General features: G+C 41.5%; 1 protein-coding gene across 9 annotated transcripts in view; it reads right to left on the reverse strand.

Annotated features, from left to right (window-relative positions):
* Positions 1-23,374, reverse strand: part of FTO (FTO alpha-ketoglutarate dependent dioxygenase) — a 427,826-nt gene that overhangs the window by 187,504 nt on the left and 216,948 nt on the right. For 8 of the 9 annotated variants that reach the window (XM_035713646.2, XM_035713645.2, XM_025447102.3 and 5 more), the window contains exon 8: positions 18,814-18,938. In XM_035713646.2, coding sequence (XP_035569539.1) covers positions 18,814-18,938 — 125 coding nt within the window. Of the gene's footprint in view, positions 1-12,709; positions 13,318-18,813; positions 18,939-23,374 lie in introns of those variants that run through there. The other variant, XM_025447105.3, reaches the window with a different exon arrangement.

Consider the following 23,374-nt stretch of genomic DNA (forward strand, 5'->3'; position numbering starts at 1 on the left):
ATGAAAGACCCATCCACAGGTTGCCATGTTTCTGATACATATTTTAAAAGAAGATTATTTCTTTTCCCCACAAAGAAACCAGAGAACACTGGATTTCCCTTGATGGTGATTTCAGCAACTCTAGCCACTAACTCCTCTTTCTTAAGATGTGGTCAAGTAGATCCATTCTCTCTCTTTTTCCCTTGTCTTTTTGTATTTAAAAATGGATGGGAGAGAAAACTGTGAACCTTCTCCACATACACCAACAATCCGTGAACACCTCTTCCCTGACAGGCATTAGAGCCAGCTCCCGGGCACTACACTTTGTGCAGGAATCCAGTCTCCATTATTAAGTTTAAAGCTATGGATGAAGAAAACAAAAATGCCCTTATATTACAGATGTGCACTGGGGGCAGTCACTCTAGGGTATTTTACTAGTTCAAGATGGTAAAAGAAATCAGCCATAGCTGGCACCACCACATATTGTTTCAGAAAAATGTACTGTGGAGAATTGACAGTGTACCTATAATTTTAAAAGATTTGCTCATTTAAACCAACCGGCAGTATTTTCTGCCACATAATGGAGAAATTCACAGGATGCTGGGCCCCCTCACGGCTTCTGTGGCTATAAAAGCCCCTTCATGCTGGATTTTTTATATTTGGTAAATTAATAGTTTACTGTTCCAAGATTCCTATGTGTTTATATTATTGCTTTTCTAATATAAAAGTTTGCAGTTGTTATGGAAACATATGGTAACATTTGCTGCTAAATTTTAAATGCATTTTCTACCCCTGTTACACACCTGAAATGAAGCCAAAAACTCTCTTTGCTTTACATTAGGGTGAAATTCAAACTGGTCTGGGTGACTATAAATGGTTACTGTTTGTCTTGGCTCCTACCTGTATCAGATTTAGACTGAGGAATCTTAGGGAAGAAATTACACGGGATAAAATGGATATTTCAAAATTACAAGGCCTGCAATTCCAGTGGCTCCAAATATCAGCTTTCTGTTTCATCTCAGCCTGCCAGAGAGAAATGGTGGGGCTGCAAAATAAAAGATCGACAACATTTACTCTCTGGAGCCAAATGCTTCTTGTTTTGATTATACTGGCGGAGAAGGCTGCAGATCCTGATCAGTTAAGTCTTGTTAGCAAATTAAATGGTTGTAGATTACAATGGTGCAAGACATGAGTTTTAGCCCCTGGCTTCAACTGGAAATGACAAAAGGATAAATTCCTTCAGCCCATTTTGTTCTGCAATTTTCCTCCTTGAGCACCTCACAATTCACAAGTAATTGTTTGTGTGGACTTTTGGCCCATGGGAAGGCTGGCTGGGAAACATGCACTGGACAGGTGTCCTAAGCAGTCCCATTACCCATTTCTCCATGCCTTAACGCCTTATCCAAGTCAAGTCTCCATGTGCAATGTAACTAGTCATAAATACTACTGAAGAAAACAAAGCAACTTGGCTTAGAAAAACATCAGATGAGAGAGATGCAAATTCTTGCCTGCTTGAGCATTTTTCTGGGACTTTCAATCAAGATAAAGCAAGAGTCACAGAAGAGCTTCAGCTTCAAAAATGTGTGCCTCTGGTCTTGCTCTGGGACCCGAGAGACCTAACTCCCATCTATCTCTGGGTCCTGTGGGCTATATTCTTTTATTCATTTCTGCACATTTGTTCAGAGTTGAGATTAATTTTCATAGGTTAACTCTCTGGCTTTTCTTTCTGGGCATATAATCATGCTATTTGCTGAAGAATTTCACTTTACATTTCAATATTAAACAATGTTTCTATCTATTTGAAGTGGATAGGGGAAAGAATCAGGATGCTTTTCTAAGTACGGAAATAGAGAAGTTGCCAAAGATTTTTTTTTGTTCCACAGGCCCTTGGACAGTAAGAAATGTTAAGTCCCCCTGCATAGTACACATTTGGAGGGCTATCTGGCCTCCTATAACTGAAGAGTGATAAGGTGATAAGGTGATACCTTTCCTGCCTCCCTGCCTTTCTGCATCAATTCAAATGAAGAATGTCAAGTTTTAAGACACCTGTTCTAGTATACATCCAGGAGGCTATCTAAGGAAGCCAAGAACTCAGAATATAGTCACAGTAGGGTCTCATCAGCAGTGCAGGGTAGAGTGCTCACAACACATGGAGGGTTACTGCATTATTATATTATGCGTGAGTATATATAATATCTACAATATAAATACTGTATTAATTATATTATGTAACTAACAGGTAAACTGTTATATGCAGTGTTGTATATTTTCATGTTTCTCCATCTTCTTCTTTGAGGACAGGCAGAAGGTACTATTTCTTAAGCCATCAAGATGTAGGAAAATGCAATGATTAAAAAAAGGACACCAGACCCCCACTGCCTGGGCTTGAGTCCTGATTTGGTCACATCAACCTATGGCATTTTTGGTAAATTCTCTAGCCTTTCTGAGTCTTGGGTCCTTCAACAGTAAAATGGAAATATGAGTAGCACTTTAGTTAGCACTTCCTTCACTGGGTTGGCATGAAGAGTAAATAAGGACATATGGGGAAAACATTTAGAAGAGTACCTCGTATAGAATAAAGGGTCCAAGTTAGCTGCTACTGTTAATTATGATGATGATCATCTTCATAACCGACAGCATAATTATGACTGAGATACATATTTCTTGGCCCTTTTGGTTCCTAAGGCCAATGTTTCTTAAACTTTGATATGATCCACTGTCATGATTTTTAGCATTATCCATAAACCACTCTACATTGTATTTCTAGCATTTTTCTTTAAATTAACTTAAAAAATTTTTAACCCCCATACTTCAAGACCGACTTCACCTTTGACCTCATCAATATCATCTGAGAACCATGGATCCAAATGCTAATTATGCTTTTCTAAATCTGAAACAAAATACATTACTCTTAAAAAGTGCTTATGGGGGTATGACAAAAGCACCAGGTGTGCCCCCAGCATATTTTACACTCTAGGAGTGTCTGAACTAGGCCTTGGCATGTTTCAGAAGGGCCTACCTATGCAGGAACAGGGAGGCATTTGAAACTTGGCAGAAGCCCACCACCCATAACTATCTGCGTGGACAATATGCAGCCTTGTCAAGGGACTGGATGTGGATGACGGTCACTAGGCTTACTTCACTAAACACATACTCGAGTCTGAATCCTGTCTTGGTGCTAACGGACTGAAAATAGTTCCCTCTCATCAGCCTAAATTCCCAGCAATGCGAGCATCGTGTTGTTGGGTGGACTGTACACCAGGTGAGGCCCTTGTGAGAGAAAAAAAATGCCACCATATCCAGAAGTCTCGCCCAATCTCAACAGACCAGATTAAATGTATTTTGACCTCTGTGCTAACCCATTTTCATGTGATACATTTGGTACAAGAAAAGATTAATTACTTATGAAAAACAAGCTAACATCTCTACAGCAAATATATTCTCGCCATAGAGAATGGGACATAGAGGTTTGTGCTTGCATCATTAGCTCAGCTATAATAAATGAGACACTCCATGTGATGTATAATATGGTAAAGAAAACCCAGCTGTTTGCTTCTGTAGGCAAGTGCATAGGTGCACTGCACCTGAGTCTGCAAACACTTAATAAGCCCTCAACAACAAAGCTGCATCACTCAGAACAGCGATGGCTGAAAACCATTATCCATGGATAATTAACTATGTCAGGACACTGAGGTCCTAACATGAGGTCCTCATAATTCCCCACTAAGGGAAAGACAGTAAGACATTATTATATTACTAATATTTAATAAGAAGGCTGTTCTATTTGTGTGTTATTAATGCAAGCTGTAAGTTACAGCAGCATGTGAATTAGTATTAGGTCTTCTGAGCACTCTATCACTTGAAGGGCAATGCAACCCTTTGAGCTTAAGAACCGTAAAAAAATACTTCTATTTGGGATTAAATTCTTTTTAAATGTTATTTGCAATTTGTTCTTTTATTTTCCCTCTGATCATATGAACATATCCATGGCGCACATGTATCACTGGAAAAAGCCACCGCTAAAACAACCAATATTGAGGAAGCTGAAAGCCACATACTTGTAAAACATTTCTAGGGAACTCATTTGATCTTGAGAAAAGCCCATCCTTTTGCTCTCTCCAAGTATCCTGGTCATTTTGAGACTCTCCCCTATAACACAAAGTCTTTAAATTGCTCAGTAACAAGGATTTTTTGACGCTTGAAGACAAAAGCCCCTCTCCATTTATTAAGACGACTTCCAACTGTGTGGGGCTGTTCTTTACCTCGTAATTAAAATAGCACCTGAACAGGACCATCTGTGAACATGGATTAAGTTTTTACAAAATGTGAATATCCTTTCTTTTCTGCCAAAAAGCCTCTAAACCTCGTACTTATTTTGTGTGACATACCAACCACCACCACCACAAAAAAAAGAGGTATGCTTAAATAAACTTTTCCTACAATAAAAAGAAACAAGGAAAATGAAAGGAGGGTAAACATTTTGGTCTTCACTGCAACCTTCCATGCCTCAATTAAATCAATAAATTAACGTACAGCTCTGTAATTTGCTCTAAAGAACGAATGAACAGTCTTTGCTTTCTGCTCCTAACATTCTGTCAGTGGATGGCAACCCAGAGACACAGCATGCCACTTAATTTCCCTCTTCCTTTTTCAAATACACACATTTTGGAAAAGACATTATTTATACAAAAGGCTGCCAAGACATTGGGGTAAGATGGATTTGGATATACAGACGATTTCATGAGCTGGTCTTATTTAACCAAAATAAAGTCTCTTTGGGAGTTTTTTGCACAAACTGCAAATCCATAAATGCAGAGATTATAAACATTGATACAGACATTTCTTCCAGAGGGTTTTCTGACCTGATGTTAACTTTACATTAGAAATTCATGTTTCTTTAGAAATGTTGGCTTATTTTAGTGAAATGGTTCCTTTGGTACAGTGGGGGCTGTGATGTCAACCTGGCTGCATTCTAACAGCCCTTATGAAATATTTACAATGAAATTCAGCCACGCATGCGTAACAGCTGACTTTAGCAGCAGCCAGGGTCTATGCTTACTTTTCTCTTTTTATTAAAGGAAAGAAATTGCTTTTATATTTTCCTCTTCTCCAGAAGATCAAACCCACATGTATTTAACAACTTCCCAGACCACACCTCCATGTGGCCATCAGTCCGGATCAGTGAGACTAAAAGATTATTCTGACCACATGACAACTTTGAGCCATGAAAGAACAGCTGGGTTCCCCCATGGTGGAGCTAGGGATAAGGCCTAAGCTTGAGACTGCAACAGGAGAAATGGTGATCACTAGCAGTAGAGTCCCTGCCCTACTCCTATCCCCAAGAATCAAATCCTTCATCAGATTCAAATTTGCCAACATTTTTGCAGACACCCTTTTTATGGTGACACTATGCACCACATACACCTCATTCACTTCTAAAAACTCTCATGATTTCTCTGTAAAAGGAAAGAGGAGACTGCCAAGTTAGAGGCAAAATAAATAAACAAACAAACAAATACACACAAATATTTCCTCCAAGTAAGAACTCACACAGAGTAGAACAATGTTAAAAGGTCACTGAAGGCAATACCCAGACTGCATTCTGGTGCCCTGGCCCGGTCATTATCTCTATTCTTGAGAAGTATGAGAAAGTTGAGAAGAGTTTTCATTCAAAGAAGGCAGGACTTCCAGTCTATAGCAGAACCCTATCTACACCATCCAGTCCTCAGACAGGTATTGATTAATTAGCCTGAATGTTAAGGTACAAACATTAGAATTTCTGCTAACATTGGGGTGCCTGGGTTGCTCACCTGGTTGAGCGTCCAACTCCTTGTTTCAGCTCAGGTTATGATCTCAGCGTCGTGAGATTGAACCCTACAGTGGGCTCTGCATTCAGCTTGGAGTCTACTTGAGATTCTCTCCTACCCCTCCCCAGGCTCATGCCTGCTCGCCCCTCTAAAATAAATATTTAAATAAGTATATTTAAAAAAGAATTTCCACTAATATTCAAATAGAAGACTTGATAAGCATATACACATAGTCTCCATTTTCCATTTCTCTTGAAGATGCAGAGGACCTAGTAACATAGAGCCAGCCCCCCCTGCAAAGCAGAAGAGCTGCTCCTACTTCTGACAGGGTGTGTACCTCCTGAGCACCTCAGCCCCACCACTCCGGCTTCGTTCATCTGGGGTACCTGCCAGGCCCTGTACACATTTGTGTTTGTAACCTCTTGTCTGAATTCACTAGAAAACTCACAAATATCCAGGTATCATGCTGCTGTCAGTAAGAGCTCCGAAGGACACTTCCTTGGGAAAGCCCGGGGCCTCTTTGGGCACAGCCTCAACATTGCGTGGGCCCTCCTAACCCTCTTGAAACCAGTCTCATTCTCTTAGTTACACAGCCCAGGGCTGATGGGTCATACGCGCCTCTGGGTAGATGTGAAAATGCTCTGAAATATCCAGGGAGAAGCCAGCAGCTCACGGAAGGGGCAGAGCTCTCAAGCACTGTTTGTGTATGCTCTGCTCCACCTGGAACGTAGATTTATGCGTGCAGGCGTACCGACTTAACACACCCTCTCTGACTTCCCTGCCACAGCCTGTTCGCGATGCTGCTGGAAGATGCTGTGCTTAATACAGCTCCCGATTCTCAGAGGCCCCTCAGAGCTCTCCAAGCAAGCATAACATGCAGAATTTCAAATGAAGAACCAACAGCAGAAAGATCATTTACAGTAACTCTACAAACAAGCTAAATGAAAGACTTGTGTTCAGTCATTAAAAATAATAATGCTAAAGCCCTAAGGGCTGAAATGTAAAGCTTAGACTTCGTGTGAGGAAGCAGAAAAAGAGTGTGTTTATTATCCCAATAAGATAACCTGCTAATTTATTTAGTAGGCAATTTTAGAGTACATTCGTTCACAGTGAAATCTTACTTTATCAGATTATGTGAACAATAACAACCACAAATAAAATGCTGGTTGCAGCCACGGGCCTTCCAGGGGCTGCTGGGAGGTACCGCTCACTCCCGCCCCTCCATTCTGCCGTCTCCGGCCCAAACCCGGAGTTAGTTATAGAGTTATCTCTCTCACACTTTGCAGATGATGCCTAACATCATGACAACAGAGAAGAGGAAAGGTCTCCGGACCTGCCTACCTACAACAAGTTTCTGTAAAGTAATGAATACAGACAGCTTGGGGACCATCCACCTGCGCTGGCTGCCTCTTCCTGCCTGCAAAGTGAAACCACCAGGGATTGGCAGAAGGTACTTGTCTGACAGGGCCAGGACAGCCTTTCTCCTCAGTGACAGCCCGGGCCTACCCTCTTAAACCTGACCCACCGTAATTCCTTCACAATGCGGCGGCGAGGCAGCTGACAGTAGCAGCTGCAGCTCCTAAGCGAGATGGATGGAATTTTGCTAACTAGTTCCCCAAGTTACATTTTACCTTCAAGATAATTTATGAGCTGCTCTGGAGCCTTGAAGAGACAATATGCTTGCCATAAAATTAACTGTAACAGTCTTGTAGGTTATAATTAACACTGGGAGGGTAGCACCAACTGGATGAAACACATGGCATAATTGATGGTGAAACTGGAAATGAAGCAAGCTAACAAAATCATTACTGTGCACGCTGCTTAGCAAAACCTATGCTTTCCGAGGGTTAATTACAATCGCCTTCCAGGGCCCATATTCCAGTAGGGAAGGGGCCAGAGCTGGGCCGGGGCGGGGCGGGGGGTGAGGGTGGAGGCTTTGCTGGCAAGGCCACGGGGCACCTGGACGGATACGGAGACTGTCTACAGTCTGGAAAGAGAGGCATGCCCAACCGAGAGCCATGCCGAGCATCTGGCAGCGGGCTTCCCGGAGCTCCGGCTGAGCCCTACGCAGGCCTGCCTTATAGATAGGACTTCATTTTCTCAGTAAACAGCATCTTTTTTTCAGTGAAGTAAAAGATATGGATAAAAAGAAGAGACTCAGAACTTCCAAAATGCCCTTCAAAAGGCTTATGATATTTATTTAGAATACGGCAGAACTCCAGCATTTCAACTTGACGTGGGCATGTCTTAGTGAAAAATGAAGATAATTCCACTAAACCTAAAGGTTTATTGAACTAAAAAGTACCCTGTCCAGAAGAGAGTATGAAGAGAAAGCTAATCAGAAAAGTGTCAATCATTCCCACCTGGCAAAGAAACGCTAAATTGTTCCTTTCGTGCCCAGATACGACATGGCCTGATAAATACCTGAAAGCAGTGACTATTCTAAACACATTGGAATCACTCAAATAATTTCAATAAGTAACATGAGGGTGATTGACCTATTTTTGTTTTTTGATTTGTCGGTTTTGTTTTCTGTCCTGAGACAAGATGCTGAAACTCATTCCGATGTGTGATACAACAGTGTCCCCTACAGGCCGACAGAATTGTTCCTCCCCCCTCCCTCCCCCCAGTACTTCCTCAGCTGAAAGCAGAGTCAAACTTTGATCTGTAACCTGGAATATCCATTACAGGGTAAATTTGTAAAACGCACTGGAGACATCCCAGGATAGAGTAAGATCATGACTCTCCACACACGGTGAATACTTTCCGAGACTTAAGCACACTGTACAACTGGTGACGGACCCATCATAGAGGAGCTAAATGCTACCTGTTCACCTTAAGGGAACCCACTCAAATCAGCCCTGACTAACCAACCCTGCCTCAAAATTTCTCCACTTAGAGGGTTTACAGGTTCTTAGAGGCTAAAATTTGATGTTCCCATTGGCGCCCCTACTCCCACCTGAAAGACTGTAAACAATATAGGAGGAGGACACAGCTATAAAGGTAGTAACTTTCCTTGAAAAGAGAACACGGGCTGGAAATTACTTCTTTACAGAGAGAGGGGCACCCACAACTAAAAAGTGCCGAACGTGCTTAGATATTGGAGGAAAGAAACCTTTGCTAATATACTCATGCCTTTCTCCACCCTGGGTAGGATCCTGGAAGGGCTCTGAGCCCTATTATTGTGGGACCCATGCCAAAGTACTACACGAACCTATGAGTGGTTGTAAAGCCTCACAGCCCAGGTCTGTGCTGGGGCTGCTCTGGCTTAACTTCCATTTCCACCATTAGCCATGTTGCCTTGGGCAAGTTACTCCACCTCGCCATGCCTCTGTTTTCTCACCTCCTAAGCCACTTAAAACACTGGCACTTAGTCTTCAATAAACGTTAGCTGCTATTACTACTAAAATGAGCCCCACTGCAGGTTTCAAGGACAGTGGAGGGAGAAGGGTGACACGGTCAGGTGGAACACCTACCCTACCTCCAGCACTTCCCTGGGATCTAACTTACAGAGAGCACCTTGTCCAGCGGGAGGGTTGCTGAGACCCTGAGTATCAAGCCCCGAGCGAAAAGCCAGCTGGAGAAAGGATTCAAATTGGAGTTCAGGCCTCCGTCTGTCAGTTCTATGTGACAGTGCTTAATTAGTGTGGGGCCTGGCACAGGACAAAATCCATCTAGCATTCATCCCTACACAGGTGTGGTAAGGTGGGGCTCCTACCATGAGGCTGGGGCTTGACATGGGTGGGGGGGGACATACTCTCAAAGGATTAATGTGGCCAGGCTTATTTTTGACTTTTCTGTTTGGATCTAAAGGTGATGGGTAATTTTTCCTGAACACCTAGTGTGCTAGTTCTATTATTATCTCCTGTGCAAGTTACAAATGAGAAAACTAAGCTTCAGAGGGGTTAAGTAACTTCTCTCTAACTGCCTAGAGTTATTACAGACATGGATCCAAGACTCAAACCCAGGCAACCTGCTCAGAATCTATGCTCCCAACCTCCATGCCATGTTAATGAAATTTGCTCTGAAAGAAAACATCCCCCATTCATCATTGAGAATTAAATCCCTCTGGAAAGAAGTATCCCAGATTTTATCCCATGACCCATAATCACACATAAATTTCTCCTCTATTTCTCACTCTTGGAGACAAAATGCTTCCTACCCACTTGCAGCCAACACAATTTTACAATGGAGCAGTCTTCCCCACAACAGCTGGGCATATAGTGAGAGTCACATGGAGAGCACTTCAGAAGAGCCAGCCACTTTCTTCCCTCTCTTCCCCACTTTCTTTGCACAGAAGCCTGACTTAATACTCTTGCACAGCATTTATTGTACTATATTGCATAATACATTTCCCCTAGTCAAGTGTTACTCATCTCTATAACCTCAAGGCCCATGATAGTGTCTGCTACCAGCTCGGTACTCGATAAATATTTGCTGAGTCAATGCATAACTGACAGATCACTCACAGTAACCATAACCACCGTTTATTAAGTTCTGGAGTGCATTAACACGCGCAATCCCCCACCGCCTTTCTTCAAAGGAGATTTTCAGAGTTCCACTTAGGAACACACGTCTTGTCTGTCCTCCCTCTAGAACATAAGCTCCATGAGAGAAGCTCTTCCATCAGTGTTGTTACCACTCCACTTCCAGGACCTGCAACAGTGCTTGACAGCAAGTACTTGACAAATAGCAAGCACTTGGTAAGTATTTGTGGAAGAAATAAATGGATTAATCAATGCCTTTTCAAAAAGTTTAAGAAAGCACTGCCTGTGAGAAATAGTCAGCAACCAATCACAGTCAGAATCTGCCAGGAGTGAAGCTCATACTGAAGCCTGTGTGTTGATTTTATAAATAAGATGCGCAGAAGTCAATTGGCTTTTGTCTCCCATAAAACTGTTCAAATAATGACAGTAACAATGGTAATAACATTAACAACACTGGCCTCCTTAAGATAAGTTGCTGTATCTTGGAGAAAAGGTAACCCTATCTCTAGACTCATTTAATCCTTGCTCTAAATTTATACAATGTTTCAATTCCTACACATTTATGAGGAGGTTTTATGGAGTTACCAGGTTTTATGGAGTAATCTGGTTCAGATACACAAAGGACATTCTTCTGCTAAGGGCAGCAGAAAGCAGTGACTGCAATTATTAAAGGAGATGGGACAGATGTATTAAAAAGGAAAGGAAGAGATGGCAAATGGCAGGCTAGTGCCTTCCTCCTTCTCCCTCGAAGCTTCTTCATGTATTCCGCCCCCGCCCCCAACCCTGCAAACAAATTCAGCCAGTTAGGGTTAGAGTTAGCTACTGGACCGTATTCTTCTAGCTCCAAACTACCTCGGCCAGAAGTAGCAGCCCCTCTCTCTAACGTGAGTGATAGCAGTTGACATGATCAGACGACACCATCACATGTTGTCTCAGAAGATAGTAACCTCAGCTTCGTCATCCCATAGCCTGTCCTCGGGGCTATGCCTGTCCTCAGGGCTAGTGGTTCCACTTCTCATGACCACAGTTTCTGAGGGCAGCAAGCAAATTCTGGCCCAAATGTCAACTCACTAAGGTTGACGCTCATCACTGCACTGATACCATTAAAGGCATATCAGGATATTCACAGGTAACCAGCAAAAAGCAACTCCCTGGAGCAGGTAAAATGCGAACTTGAAGCCACATTTAATATGTATATATTATTTAATATATATGTGTATATATATTATATAAATTTACTTCAGAGAGACAGGGAAAGTGAGTGCAGGGGGTAGGGGGAGCAGAGGAGAGAGAGACAGAAACTCCCCACTGAGCACAGAGCCTGATGCAGGGCTCGATCCCATGACCCACGAGATCATGACCTGTGGTGACACCAAGAGTCAGACATTTAAATGACTGCACCACCCAGGGGCCCCTGTAGTCCCATTTAGGTTCAGCATTGCCCCTCCTGGCCTGAAAGTCATCCTCTTGTTCAGAGGAATGGCTCTAGGGAGGCCTCTCCCCCTTCCCCCATTTCTATTTCATTTCCAAGAACAGCATGGGATCAGGAATAGCTGCCTTAGAAATGAGACTATGTCTTTTTGTCTTGGTCCCAGCTCAATTCCATGGTGTCCATTTCTGGGCTCTTCCTCAAGGACCCAGATCAGCCTGTGCACACAGTGTCCTTCCTTGGACCTCCTGCTGGAAGCAGTAGTCAGGGTGCAGTCTTGGGACTTAAACACCAAAAAACCACATATCAGAAATTTCTCCTTACATTCAACTTCACGGTTTCTACCTCTGGCTAGATGAGATGAATACATACTCAAAAAAGCAAGAGGCCGGCGTCTCAAAGAGTCATTCCTCTTCAAAATTAAGAAGGAACTCAAAGTACTTACAAATACAGAATGGGTTGACGGGAAAGCTATTCTATTCAGGCAGCCACTGAATAAATCTGAGTGCCAGGCACTATTCTAGATGCAAGGATATGTGGCAAATAGGCAACAGGGTCCCTGCTCATATCGGGCATGGTTCTAATAAAGCTGACAGCTTAATGTTGCAATGAGCCGGGCTGCAGATTTTACAGCTGGATAACAGGCAAATGCCCTGCCCTCACAAGGTTTATATTCTGGTAGGGGAGACCAAATGTAAACAAAGAATCAAATATGTATATATGTGAGGCTATTCCTTTTTGTAAGCTCCTACCACACTGTAGGTTCCTTTGGATTAGACTTTAATGCTAAGTCATCTTCCAGGTTCTTGCAGAAAAAAAATGAAAATCTGCAGGCTAGCCACTGTGTTCCTATAAACCTGCCCTATCCTCCCCCACACTAAACTACACATTATTTCAGAATCAACACTGTACCATGCTCATCTTAATATTCCCCACAGCATTTAGCATGGTTATTTGTACATAACAGGCACTCAATAAATAACAGTTCATGGCTAAACTGGACTGGATCAACTTGTCAGTTTTGTATATAATTCAGGCCTGCCAGGAGGCAAAAGGAGAAACCACATATCCATGGAGAAAAACTTTCCTGTGCTAGTCTTGGGACCAGAGCTGATCCACAGAAGTTATACACAAACTGTTTTACTTGCTGCACCCAGATCACAGTTCTGAAGCTCATTCACTGTAGGAAAGGTTCTAACAGCTGGATTTTGGAGCCGTAACAAGATGTCCAAAGTGGATCTGTCCTGGAGGTAAGTGCAGATGGTAAAGGTTACAGTGGAGATGGTCAATAACAAGATGGTTCTCTTGTCCAGGAAAAGGGCTAACTCGGCAGTTCTCTGAGCTGACAAAGCCCAATATGCGGAAGACGTATATAAAGTCATCAAGATCTAGAGTTAATTTTGACTGGAAGTAAGTAGTTCTGAAAGTTTTCCTAAGAAATGGCCATAAACAGTTTTGAAACTGTTCTCAGCACCATTTTAAGGCTCCTCATACCCGAATGAAGTTGTCTACGATGGGACTATCGATGATCTTCTGAGCCTAGAAGTGGACGAGCTGTAAATAGTGTCTGTTTACTCAGTTACGTTCCTATCCAGTGTGCAATGGCTCCGAGAGGCTGTAACGAAAGGGATGGAGGAGAATGGGAGAAGGAATGAGGTGGGGGTTTTCCAAAACAAATACGCAGGGCTACCTGCAAATAAGCCAAGGGCTGGGCCTGCCTACAGAAACCAGGGAATGGGCCCAGCTGTACTCTCACGACAGCTTCATTTGGAGCCCTGGCCCCTTGCTAAGCCGAATACTCCTAATGGGCTCATGAGTTTCTCTCCAAGTAACGGGGGTGCATGCTTACATCAGTTGTGTTCTTAAATCTCCCGGTAAGAATCTAAGTGGTTAAGGAAGCGAATGAGAAAATGTTCAAGACATCATTCATCGTCAGGGAAATGCAAATCAAAACCACACTAGGATATCTACCATCCAAATAACAAAGGAGAGTGAGTGTTGGTGAGGTTGTGGAGAAAACTTCAAGCCCTGTGCACTACTGCTAGGAATATAAGACAGGGTGGCAGATATGGAAAACAGTCTGGCAAGTCCTCAAGTGACCATATGACTCAGCAATTCCACTCCTGGGTTTACACTCAGAGCAGAACAGCACAAAGAACAACCCACATGTCTGGTAAGTGAAGAATGCATAAACAAAACGTGGTCTATTCCTACAGTGGAATATTACTTGGCAATGAAAAAGAACAGAGTCCTTATATAGGCTACAACGCAGATCAACTCTGAAGGCACTATGTTAAATGAAAGAAGCAAGATACAAAAAGTCACATAGCGTAGGGTTCTATTTATATAAAATGTTCAGAAAAGGCAAATCCATAGAGATAGAAAGTAGGTTAGTGCTTGCCAGGGACAAGGGGACAAAGGGGCATTGAGAGTGGCTGTTAGCAGTTCTGGGGTTTCTTTCTGGGGTAACAGAAATGCTCCAGAATGGGATAATGGTGATGGTTGCACAATCTTGCGAGTATACTTTTAAGAATCACTTAAATGTACACTTTAGAATGACTAATTTTATGTTACATGAAATTTTATAGTTTGTGAATTTATATCTCAATTGAAAAAAAAAAAAACCCTAATGGCCTGGCTTTCGTCTTATGTTGTTGTATTTGCATCTTACTCAGCACAAATTTAAAGGTGTTATTTCCAAGCTAAAAAGCATTAAAATCAGACAAGTGTCCCTCAACTCCCTGTGTAGCCTCCACCTAGCTCTCAGCTCACTGTAGTTCCCCACAGGCAGAACAAGGTCAAGTCAAAATCCAAAATGAAACATATACTGACTTTGGATAATGTTTATTAGTTTTTTGTTTCCATTTTAAATATAACTATTGTCTGAGTGACAGTTGTATGTGTAGACAGTGTAGTTCAACATAAGAGGCTTTTCAAAAGCACAGCAATTCTGGTCTGCAATGATGTATACAGTGAAATATTCTCCTGAGTGGGTTGGAGCAACTTGCCTCTCCGTTGTGGTTTCAGGATGGTTCCACCACCTTCCTTTCCACTGCCTTCCACACCCCGCTTTTCTGGGAACTTGCTAGAATCTCATCCCCAGATACATTCTTCAACTGGCTGTCGAACACAATGTCTCCCCCATGGCATCTTATGTGGTGTTTTGTGTATGGTATATACAGGAAACACACAAAAATGTTCATGAAATAAACTCATTCTTATTTCAGAACACAGAGTCATAGCCGTGCCCACCGTCTCCGAAGGAGAGCACAGAGCTTAGTGAAACCCAACATCACAGTTCGGATGCCAGGACACTCTTCCCAGGGAGCTGGGAGAGAGCTTTAAGTAGATTACTCCTATCAATGAACAGGAAGGGAACATACAGCTTATGACCTGCCCAACGCTGGCAACTAGCATTGCTATGATGCTTTTTTGAAAAAGGAATAAAGAAAGGAGCAACTCTATCTACTCAATGGACATTACGTGCTTTCATCTTCCTTTTACAGACAAGAAATTACGAAGTTGTGTGTCTGAGAGTAACAGGTACATCTAGGATCCAAACGTGCACAATGTTTGGTGGCCAGGGGCTGAAGTGGATCGTAGCGTTTTTGTAGACCATTTTCCTGAACACTTGATTTACCTATATTCGCTCAACTGAGTGAGCAAGCTGAAAACAAAATATCTGATTCTCCTTCCACCATGTTCAAGGCAAAGGAAGCCCATTCCTCTCCTCCAGCTGACTACGGATAATTATTCCACAATAGACATGCCCTGAAAATTCTCCACAGTTGAGGAAAGGCACTAGGGATTTGTGGAAAATAAACCAAGGCGCCGATGTTTTGCTGTATTTTATTTAGAAAAACAACTCGGGCACGGACATGGAGCTGTACCTTTTCTTCAGCGCACTTTTCAAATGATAATTTCTTCCACTGTCACCATTAAATCTTAATCCATTCCAGCTCCTTGCATGGGTCATTGAGTCTATATGTACTGCTGTTATTTTAAAATGTTTCCCCTTGGTAGGGAGAGAGGGGGAGACAAGACGCTGGGAGCCAGATGGGCCTTCTTCACAGTTCATTTATCAGACCTAATACACAGGGCTCCACCCTCTTCTCTCTCACTACTGTGGTTAAACCTCCATATAATTTGGTAATCATTTTCATTATCAGAGAGTGACCCTAAAGCAGCCTCGCCCAGGACACCCAGTCCCTGCAGCTGCTCTTTTTCTGCCTTTTCCTACAGTAGACCCTAAGAACCTCAGGGTTTATTAGCTGCAGACTGACCTTTGGGCTGCGGAGGTCAAGAAGGGGTCAGATCAGAGGGCTCGCCCAGTTCTTTAAAAGCTATAACAAGCTGTCCATCAGGCAGAGTGGACTGTATAAACAAAGCCAAATCTTCAGAAATTCTGTACCACTTCTGTTAACACTTACCCTGCATTCACACAGCTTCTCCTGATGTACTTGGGATCATTCAACTCGGGGGAAGTGAATAGACAGCCCTAATAAGCCTATTTGGAGAGGGTTGTTTATGGGATTACCGAGCTTGGGGAAGGCGACCCACAGCATTCAGATATGCCTCTGGAATCACCGGGTTGTGTGACACTGTGACAAACTCAGTTACCCCGAGTCATGCAGAAGTGACACTTTGCTCAAAAAGTGAAATTACAGGGAACATATGCTTTCAGTTTAAGAGACTTCAGGGAGTCCAAACAATGCCTCAGCTGTGGGCCTGAGAGGGAGAGAAATATTTTAAAACCCAGTTACAAGTTTGGCTTCAAAACATTCTCCCTCATATCACTACTGCAGAGGAACTGCAGAGGGGCTGGGGGGGGGGGTGCTCTTTATGACAATGGACCCCTACTGGAGCCACTGCCGGCAGCAGAGTCTCTGCTGACCCCCATTTCTTGAGGCTGTACTACTCATCATGCATTCTCCAATGTGCAATAGAAGGTAATTAGAGTCATCTGTATTTAACTTTCGGAGGAAAAAATTTCTATATAATCTAACTGATCCCCTGACAGCTTTGATGAAAGTAAAATACTGTAACCTATTGCTTGGCCTTTGGCGAGCGCTAATTATTTTCTGTCAAAGCACATTTTTCCTCGTGTAATTCCAAAGTACACAATGAGCCAATCTCTAAAACACAGGCGGCTTGGTTAGCTCGGCAGTGGATGTTTTATAACTTTCACCACCACCCGCCTGATGGCTACTCGGGGTAGTGCCCGGTTCCAGACGGCCAGAGGAAGCTTTGATGAGGAAAAGAGAGGTGGTGTATGGTAACAGTCTGTTTATACAGATCATATGGATGAGTCTTTCAGATAGGTCACTGGGATGGGAAACATCAAATGGGGGTGGAGAAGGGGTGGCGGGGGGAGGATTATGGTTATTTAATACTCTGAAGACACTTTTCCTTCTGAGCTCTCAAGACATGACCCTCTTGAAATTTGCTTTCAGGTGTTTAGTTTTAAGGGGGTCTGCAGAGTGTCAGCAGCTAAGCTCTTTCTTTTCTCCTCCCCTACCACAAAGGACTTGAGAATTTTTGTTTCAGATGCTAGACTCCATCAACTTCAACACTGGCTCCAGCTCCTGATTAAATTGTTAGCAGTAAGGGCCAGAAATGCTGAAACCAGACTCCTTTTAAATAGGCCATTTCGGGCATGTTGTCTGATGATTTGGTGTAGTAGGAAATTATTGTTAACAAACCAAATGCACTCAACAGAAGACATCCATCCTCAACATTTGGTCTCTGAGCTGTGCTGTCTTTGGAGGGATGGGGCAGGGGGGGTAGTAAGGAAGGGTGTGGAAGAGAGATTATAGGGAAATTCTTTCTTTCCTTTTCTGTTTCTTATTTAATAAGAATCACCAGGGGAAAACGATATAAAAGGTTAAATATAGAAACACATCTTAGATGTCCCCATATGGTTTTTCCAGTATTTAATAAAATGTGCATATTTTAATGAATATATATGCTTAAGTTGGAATACAAGAAAAGTTAAATTGGAGATTATTTACTTACTGTAGTTGAAACTGTCCTTTAATCTGACTACACTACAAAAAAGGGAGAGGGAGAGTATCAAGGGGAATTTTAAAATTATTCTTCTAAATCAAGTATGAATTTAGAGATAATATACACACTTGAAAAGCAGCTTTCCAATACCTAGTTGGGGAGGACAGTTCATACTCTTCAGTGTCTCCTTTCTTGGAAAATGCTCATCTTCAGCCTTGTTCACAAACCAATTTTAATGATAATTATTACTAGTAAAGCCATCAATTATTATAAATTCTGTTGTATGAACTCATTTGGAGAAATATTATGTCTATCAATGTTCTTGACTCCCAGGCACATAGGATTTTTAAGCATCAGATAAGACCCCGCAACAAAATTCAGCCTGATCTTCCTGATTCCTCTCTCTCTTGCTGAGAGACAGATAATTCAACAATTTTTACCCAATTGCTGATCTAAAAGGTAACTCTAACATTCGGGGGAAGTGCTTCCAGCGTTCCAACCATTAATTGTTTTTCAAATAAAAGCAAGATAACAGAATCCATACTAAGCAAGCATCCATTCTGTAAAAACTGATGATCTATAGAAACTTTCTACCAGTAGCAACTTTCTAATCACAGGTAAGTCCATGAGCAAAGAAATGAGGTTGAAGCCAACATAATTCCTACTTGGCCAGTTATAAAACTGGGGTTGATAAATAGACCACTTTCAAGCAATCTGCCTCTCACTGAGTGATGTAAGAGCACTATGTGAATTTCCCAGACATCTGCCCTAACTAAATAGCAATGTTAGTCTTTTAGACTGTTGATTAAAAGGGTCCTTCAGCATCAGGTACTACTATTATATTATGCTCAGGATGCAAACATTTATGCGAAGTGTTACACTCAGGGATAAATCATATACACCTACAGATGACATCATGGCTCATTTCAATTAATGTAGGTACCATATGAAGCAGAGCTAACTTTGGCTGAAAGCAACTATAACTCGCTTATTTTTCATGGGTCCTCAAATCAGAGGGACGAGACCCACTGTAAGGAAGGGCTCGGCCGAATTACAGCTCCTGTTTTTTAGGAACAACAAATCCCCATTTTGTAACACAACTAACCTGGCATGCCACTCCCTCCTCAGGTTCTGGCGTGTAGTGAGCAAGGCAAGGATGGCGGTCAAGATTTCATTCCTTTGTTCCACAGGGACCCCTTCTCTTCTAACTTCATGAAGCACAGCATTTGTCTAGAAGAAATGGTCCAAAAAAGAGAGAACGTGAAAAATTAATAATAAAAAAAAGCCCATAAGCAAATAAGGACAGTAAATCAATGGCTTTTTTATTACAGTTCCCCTGCTAACAAATCAATACAGTAAATGATGGTCAAAATGGCCAGCATATATTTTGTATTTAATCAATGTACAAGGCACATAAGGTAAACTCTAAAGCTCCATTGCCTTAAGTAACACATCGAGATACTGTGTGTTCTCGCTCTAATTTCCTCAGTGCACCAATGGTCTTTTTCCTGGGAACTGTCTCCCATGAGCTATTATTAGAAATGATTTTCACGTACACTTCACTGTGAGTTGTTTGTTTTGCCTTTTGAAAAAGAGCAGTCTCTGACTTTCACTCTCTCTGTTTCCTGCCACCCAGCTGAGGATTTCTGCACTGCCTCTCGTATTTGAATCATTAATTTCTATTTCCAGCCATGCCAGCAATTTTGGGGGGGGGGGTGTCCACTCATTTTTCTTGCTTGTTGCAAAACAAGAGCTTGCAAAGAAAGGAACAATAAGAGTACAAAAAATCAAATTCAGTCTCAATGAATCCTTCCAGCTTTAAAAATCCACTACATATTTCAAATAATTATGTACAAGGATGCTCGTGCACAGCAGATTTCTGATTTGAGGAAGAATCAGTTATTCAACAGTCACTGCTCTGGTCCTTAAAAGAAATTAGGCTCACAGGAGAGTACAAAAACACTCAAGCTTCTACCTGGCATTGCAAAAGGTCAGATGTTGCTTTTAGAAATAGGTGAAGCCCTAGCACAACTGCTCACTCTAACAAGGAGCATTACACCGAAACTTGAATTTGAAAGTTATCATTTCAATTTTGTCTACAACTCACTCCTGTGTGCTAGTTCTACATACACGTATTTTAAACACACAAATTCATGTAACATTATAAAAAACAATTCAGAAAACAATATAGAGTATTCTACTGGGACCTGAAATGTAAGTGTGCAAATGCCTTTTGAGTTTTAATGATAAAACTTTTCATCACACATATTTATCTTCATACAACTGGAATAGAAATCTCAAGAATTTAGAGATGTTTTCCATTTAAAGTTGGTGTGGCTTCTTTGGAGATGTTATACCCAAAGCAATTGCTAAAAGGAATAATCTTTTTTTTTTAAGATTTTATTTATTTATTCATGAGAAACACACACACAGAGAGAGAGAGAGAGAGAGAGAGGAGGGAGGGAGGGAGGGAGAGAGAGAGGTAGCCCGACGTGGGATTCGATCCCGGGTCTTCAGGATCCCACTAAAAGGAATGAATCTTACTTTCTTTGTACTAGTCCGTATTGAACTGATGCCAATGCCTTCACTTGCTTAAAGAGCACACTTACAATTGTTTTCATGTAACTTGGAAGTACTCCTTCCTTACTCCTCTATGGCATTTTACAGTGTATACTGAAATGTCTTCCAGGACAGCCTTGAGAAGAGGTATAGTGAACATTTGTTGTCTGGTTGCCTTCTATCCAGACCCAGTCCCCCTTTCCTGTAACAACATCAAACCTTCTTTTAGGGAAGTCTTTTATTGTATGCAGTCTTAGAGAGACTGCCAACTAAAGTATTCCACTCTCTCCCATGAAGGGTGTGGGCTAGGCCAACCTGATTCGCTCTTCTAGGACTTCAGACACTGAAGAAAAATGACAAAGAAAGGGAAAAAATTTGGAGGCCATTTATCAATTTCCTTAGTTCCTACCACCCGTGGCCCTCAAAGTATTCTTGGTTTCCTGAACTTTCTAAGTAGAGATCATTCTTCTTCTTTTGATACCACGGAGTTATCCAATATCCTTTCAATCAAGTTCCATTTTGTTCAAATTCACCAGAATCTGTTTCTGTTGCTTACAATCAAAAACTAACTGATACAGAAAGATAAGATAGGAAATAGTACTCCACTGTTAAAGGATCCAAGATAATGTGACTAGCTATAGCCAAGAAAAGGACCCTGATCTCAGCTTCCTGAGTCCAGAGTTACAACTTCTACACCAGGCAATTCACCCAGTTGGACACTCAGTGAGCTTCGAGGGCAGTGACATTTTTAGCTCTCTGACCTAGGGAAGAAAACTCATTTTCTCTAGGTGCTTCTCCTGCATGAAGCCTGGGTTCCACGTGGCTAAAGCAGGAATTGCTAATGCAAATACCCACCAAAGCCAGAAAGGTAACATGAATAACTTAAGCAAGATTACCTGATGAGAGTATGTGTTCTGTGCAAAAAGGCAGTCACTATTCAACAATAGCCAACTCTGTCATTCAGAAAAGCTAAGTAGTGCCAGATTCATGAGTTTTCAAAATAAACAAGATATCCATTTTGATTTTTTTTATGTGAAAGTTTTTTATTTTAAATGTTTAAAACTTTTTTTTTTTTTTTTTTTTTTTTTAGCTTTTTAAATACCAGGTGGCCAAACAAGAAACACCAGTGACTGAACAGAACTCAGGTAGCTGTTAACTTGTGACCTCTAATGTAAAAGATGTCGAATTTCAGAGAGGTGCTAGTATCAATGGGTATTCTGACAATAACATCACTCCTTGTCTGTAATACCCTATCCCAAGTACTTAAGGTTGGAAGGAACCTCAAAAAGTCATATGGTTCATCACTATGTCTGTAGGTACATATTATTTTGCCAAAATAATAAGCAAAATGTTTCAAAGAGAAGACAAAGTACACATCTAGATGGCTCCAGGAACATAAATAAAATAAATTTCCATGTGACGGTATTAAAATAACTTTTTTAAAAAAGTCATTTATCTCTTCTTTACCTATTTGCATCATTTAAATTTTATCCAGAGGCCCTTGTTTTCCCTGGCCAGCCTCTGAGAGGAGGAGTAAGGATTAAAGAAAGTAAGTTATGCAAGACTGGGGACCCTGACTGCTTACTTCACTACTGTACCCCAGTGTTCCTAATGATTTTTATTTTATTTAAGATTTTATTTATTTACTCATGAGAGACACACAGAGAGAGGCAGAGGCACAGGCAGAGGGAGAAGCAGGCTCCCTGAGGGCAGCCCAATGCTAAACTCAATCCCAGAACCACGAGATCGTGCCCTGACATCCCCCTAATAATTTTTAATAAATATTTGTCAAATCAGTAAATAAAGAAGAAACTTGAAAAATAAGTATATCAAAAACAAAGAGTAAGAGAAGATGGCCTTTTAAGACTCTACTTTTAAATTCATTAAAAAAACTGAGATAGTTACATACTTTACAGAGGAACTCTCCACTTGACAAAAGGATCCACTTCAAGGTCTATCTAAATAAATAGCCCCCCTATTGTACAGTCTCCCAAATTTCAGTCATTCTAGCACAGTCTCAAAATTCTTGCCATGTTTGTGTATGAGGTATACAATATTTAATATTTTTATTTCAAATGACTCACATTGTAAAGTTTCTTCAAAAGAAAACTGGAAAACCTGTGGTACCCGCCATAAATGAAAAGATAACTGCAAAAATAATATAGTAAAAACAAAGCTGTATGTTTATTTCATTCTAGGTAGATGTTGCTTGCTGAAGGCTCTGGGACAGAAGCCTACTCTGTCGTTGTAAATGAGGCCATTAACAAGTGTTGGTGAATGTTAGGACCTGAAGACCTCCTTGACAGAGATGTGCACTGAAAAGGAATTGAAAAGGAAGTTCAAGGTCTCACAGCCTGGTCCCCACTACCTGCGGAATCCTGGAGCGCCACCTAGTGTTCCCCTAGTTGACACCCATGATCCATGTCCCAAGCTCTGGAAATACCACCTTACTACAGTGGTTTTCCAACACTTTACAGATAAACCTCTTTTTTTCCCCAAATGTATTCTACATGGAACTCAATACATAAAACAAAACTGGAGCAGTTCTCTTTGAAGAAGCTGCTATGGAAGACCTAACAGCTCCTTTTGTCATGGGGCATCTCTTCCAAACCCCAAGGAACTATGAACACAACTTGCCAACCTCAACCTCAGAGCATTAAAATAGCAATTCAATTTTTTATAGTTTATACATTGCTGGTGGGAATGCAAAATACTGCCATGTTTGGCAGTTCTGTACAAAGTTACACATACACACTTAATGTATGACCCACTGATCCCATTTCTGGGGATTTAGCTCAAGACACAGAAGCTTATGTGCACACAAAAACCGCTACAAAAATGTTCAGAGCAACTTTATTCATAACTGCCCTAAATTGGAAATAATATAAATGCCCTATAACAGGTAAATGGATAAACACACTGTGGTACATCTGTACAAAGGAATACTACTCAGCAGTAAAAAAGAAAAAAGAGACAAACAATTGACAGATGCAGCCACTTGTCTGAATCTCAAAGTCCTTATACTGAGTGAAAGAGGGTGGTCTCCAAAGATTAAACACTGCATGATTCCATCTACTTAACATTCTGGAAAAGGCAAATTACAGGGA

The sequence above is a fragment of the Canis lupus genome, chromosome 2 (genome assembly GCF_003254725.2).
Source record: "Canis lupus dingo isolate Sandy chromosome 2, ASM325472v2, whole genome shotgun sequence".
In the NCBI taxonomy this organism is placed as follows: Eukaryota; Metazoa; Chordata; class Mammalia; order Carnivora; family Canidae; genus Canis; species Canis lupus.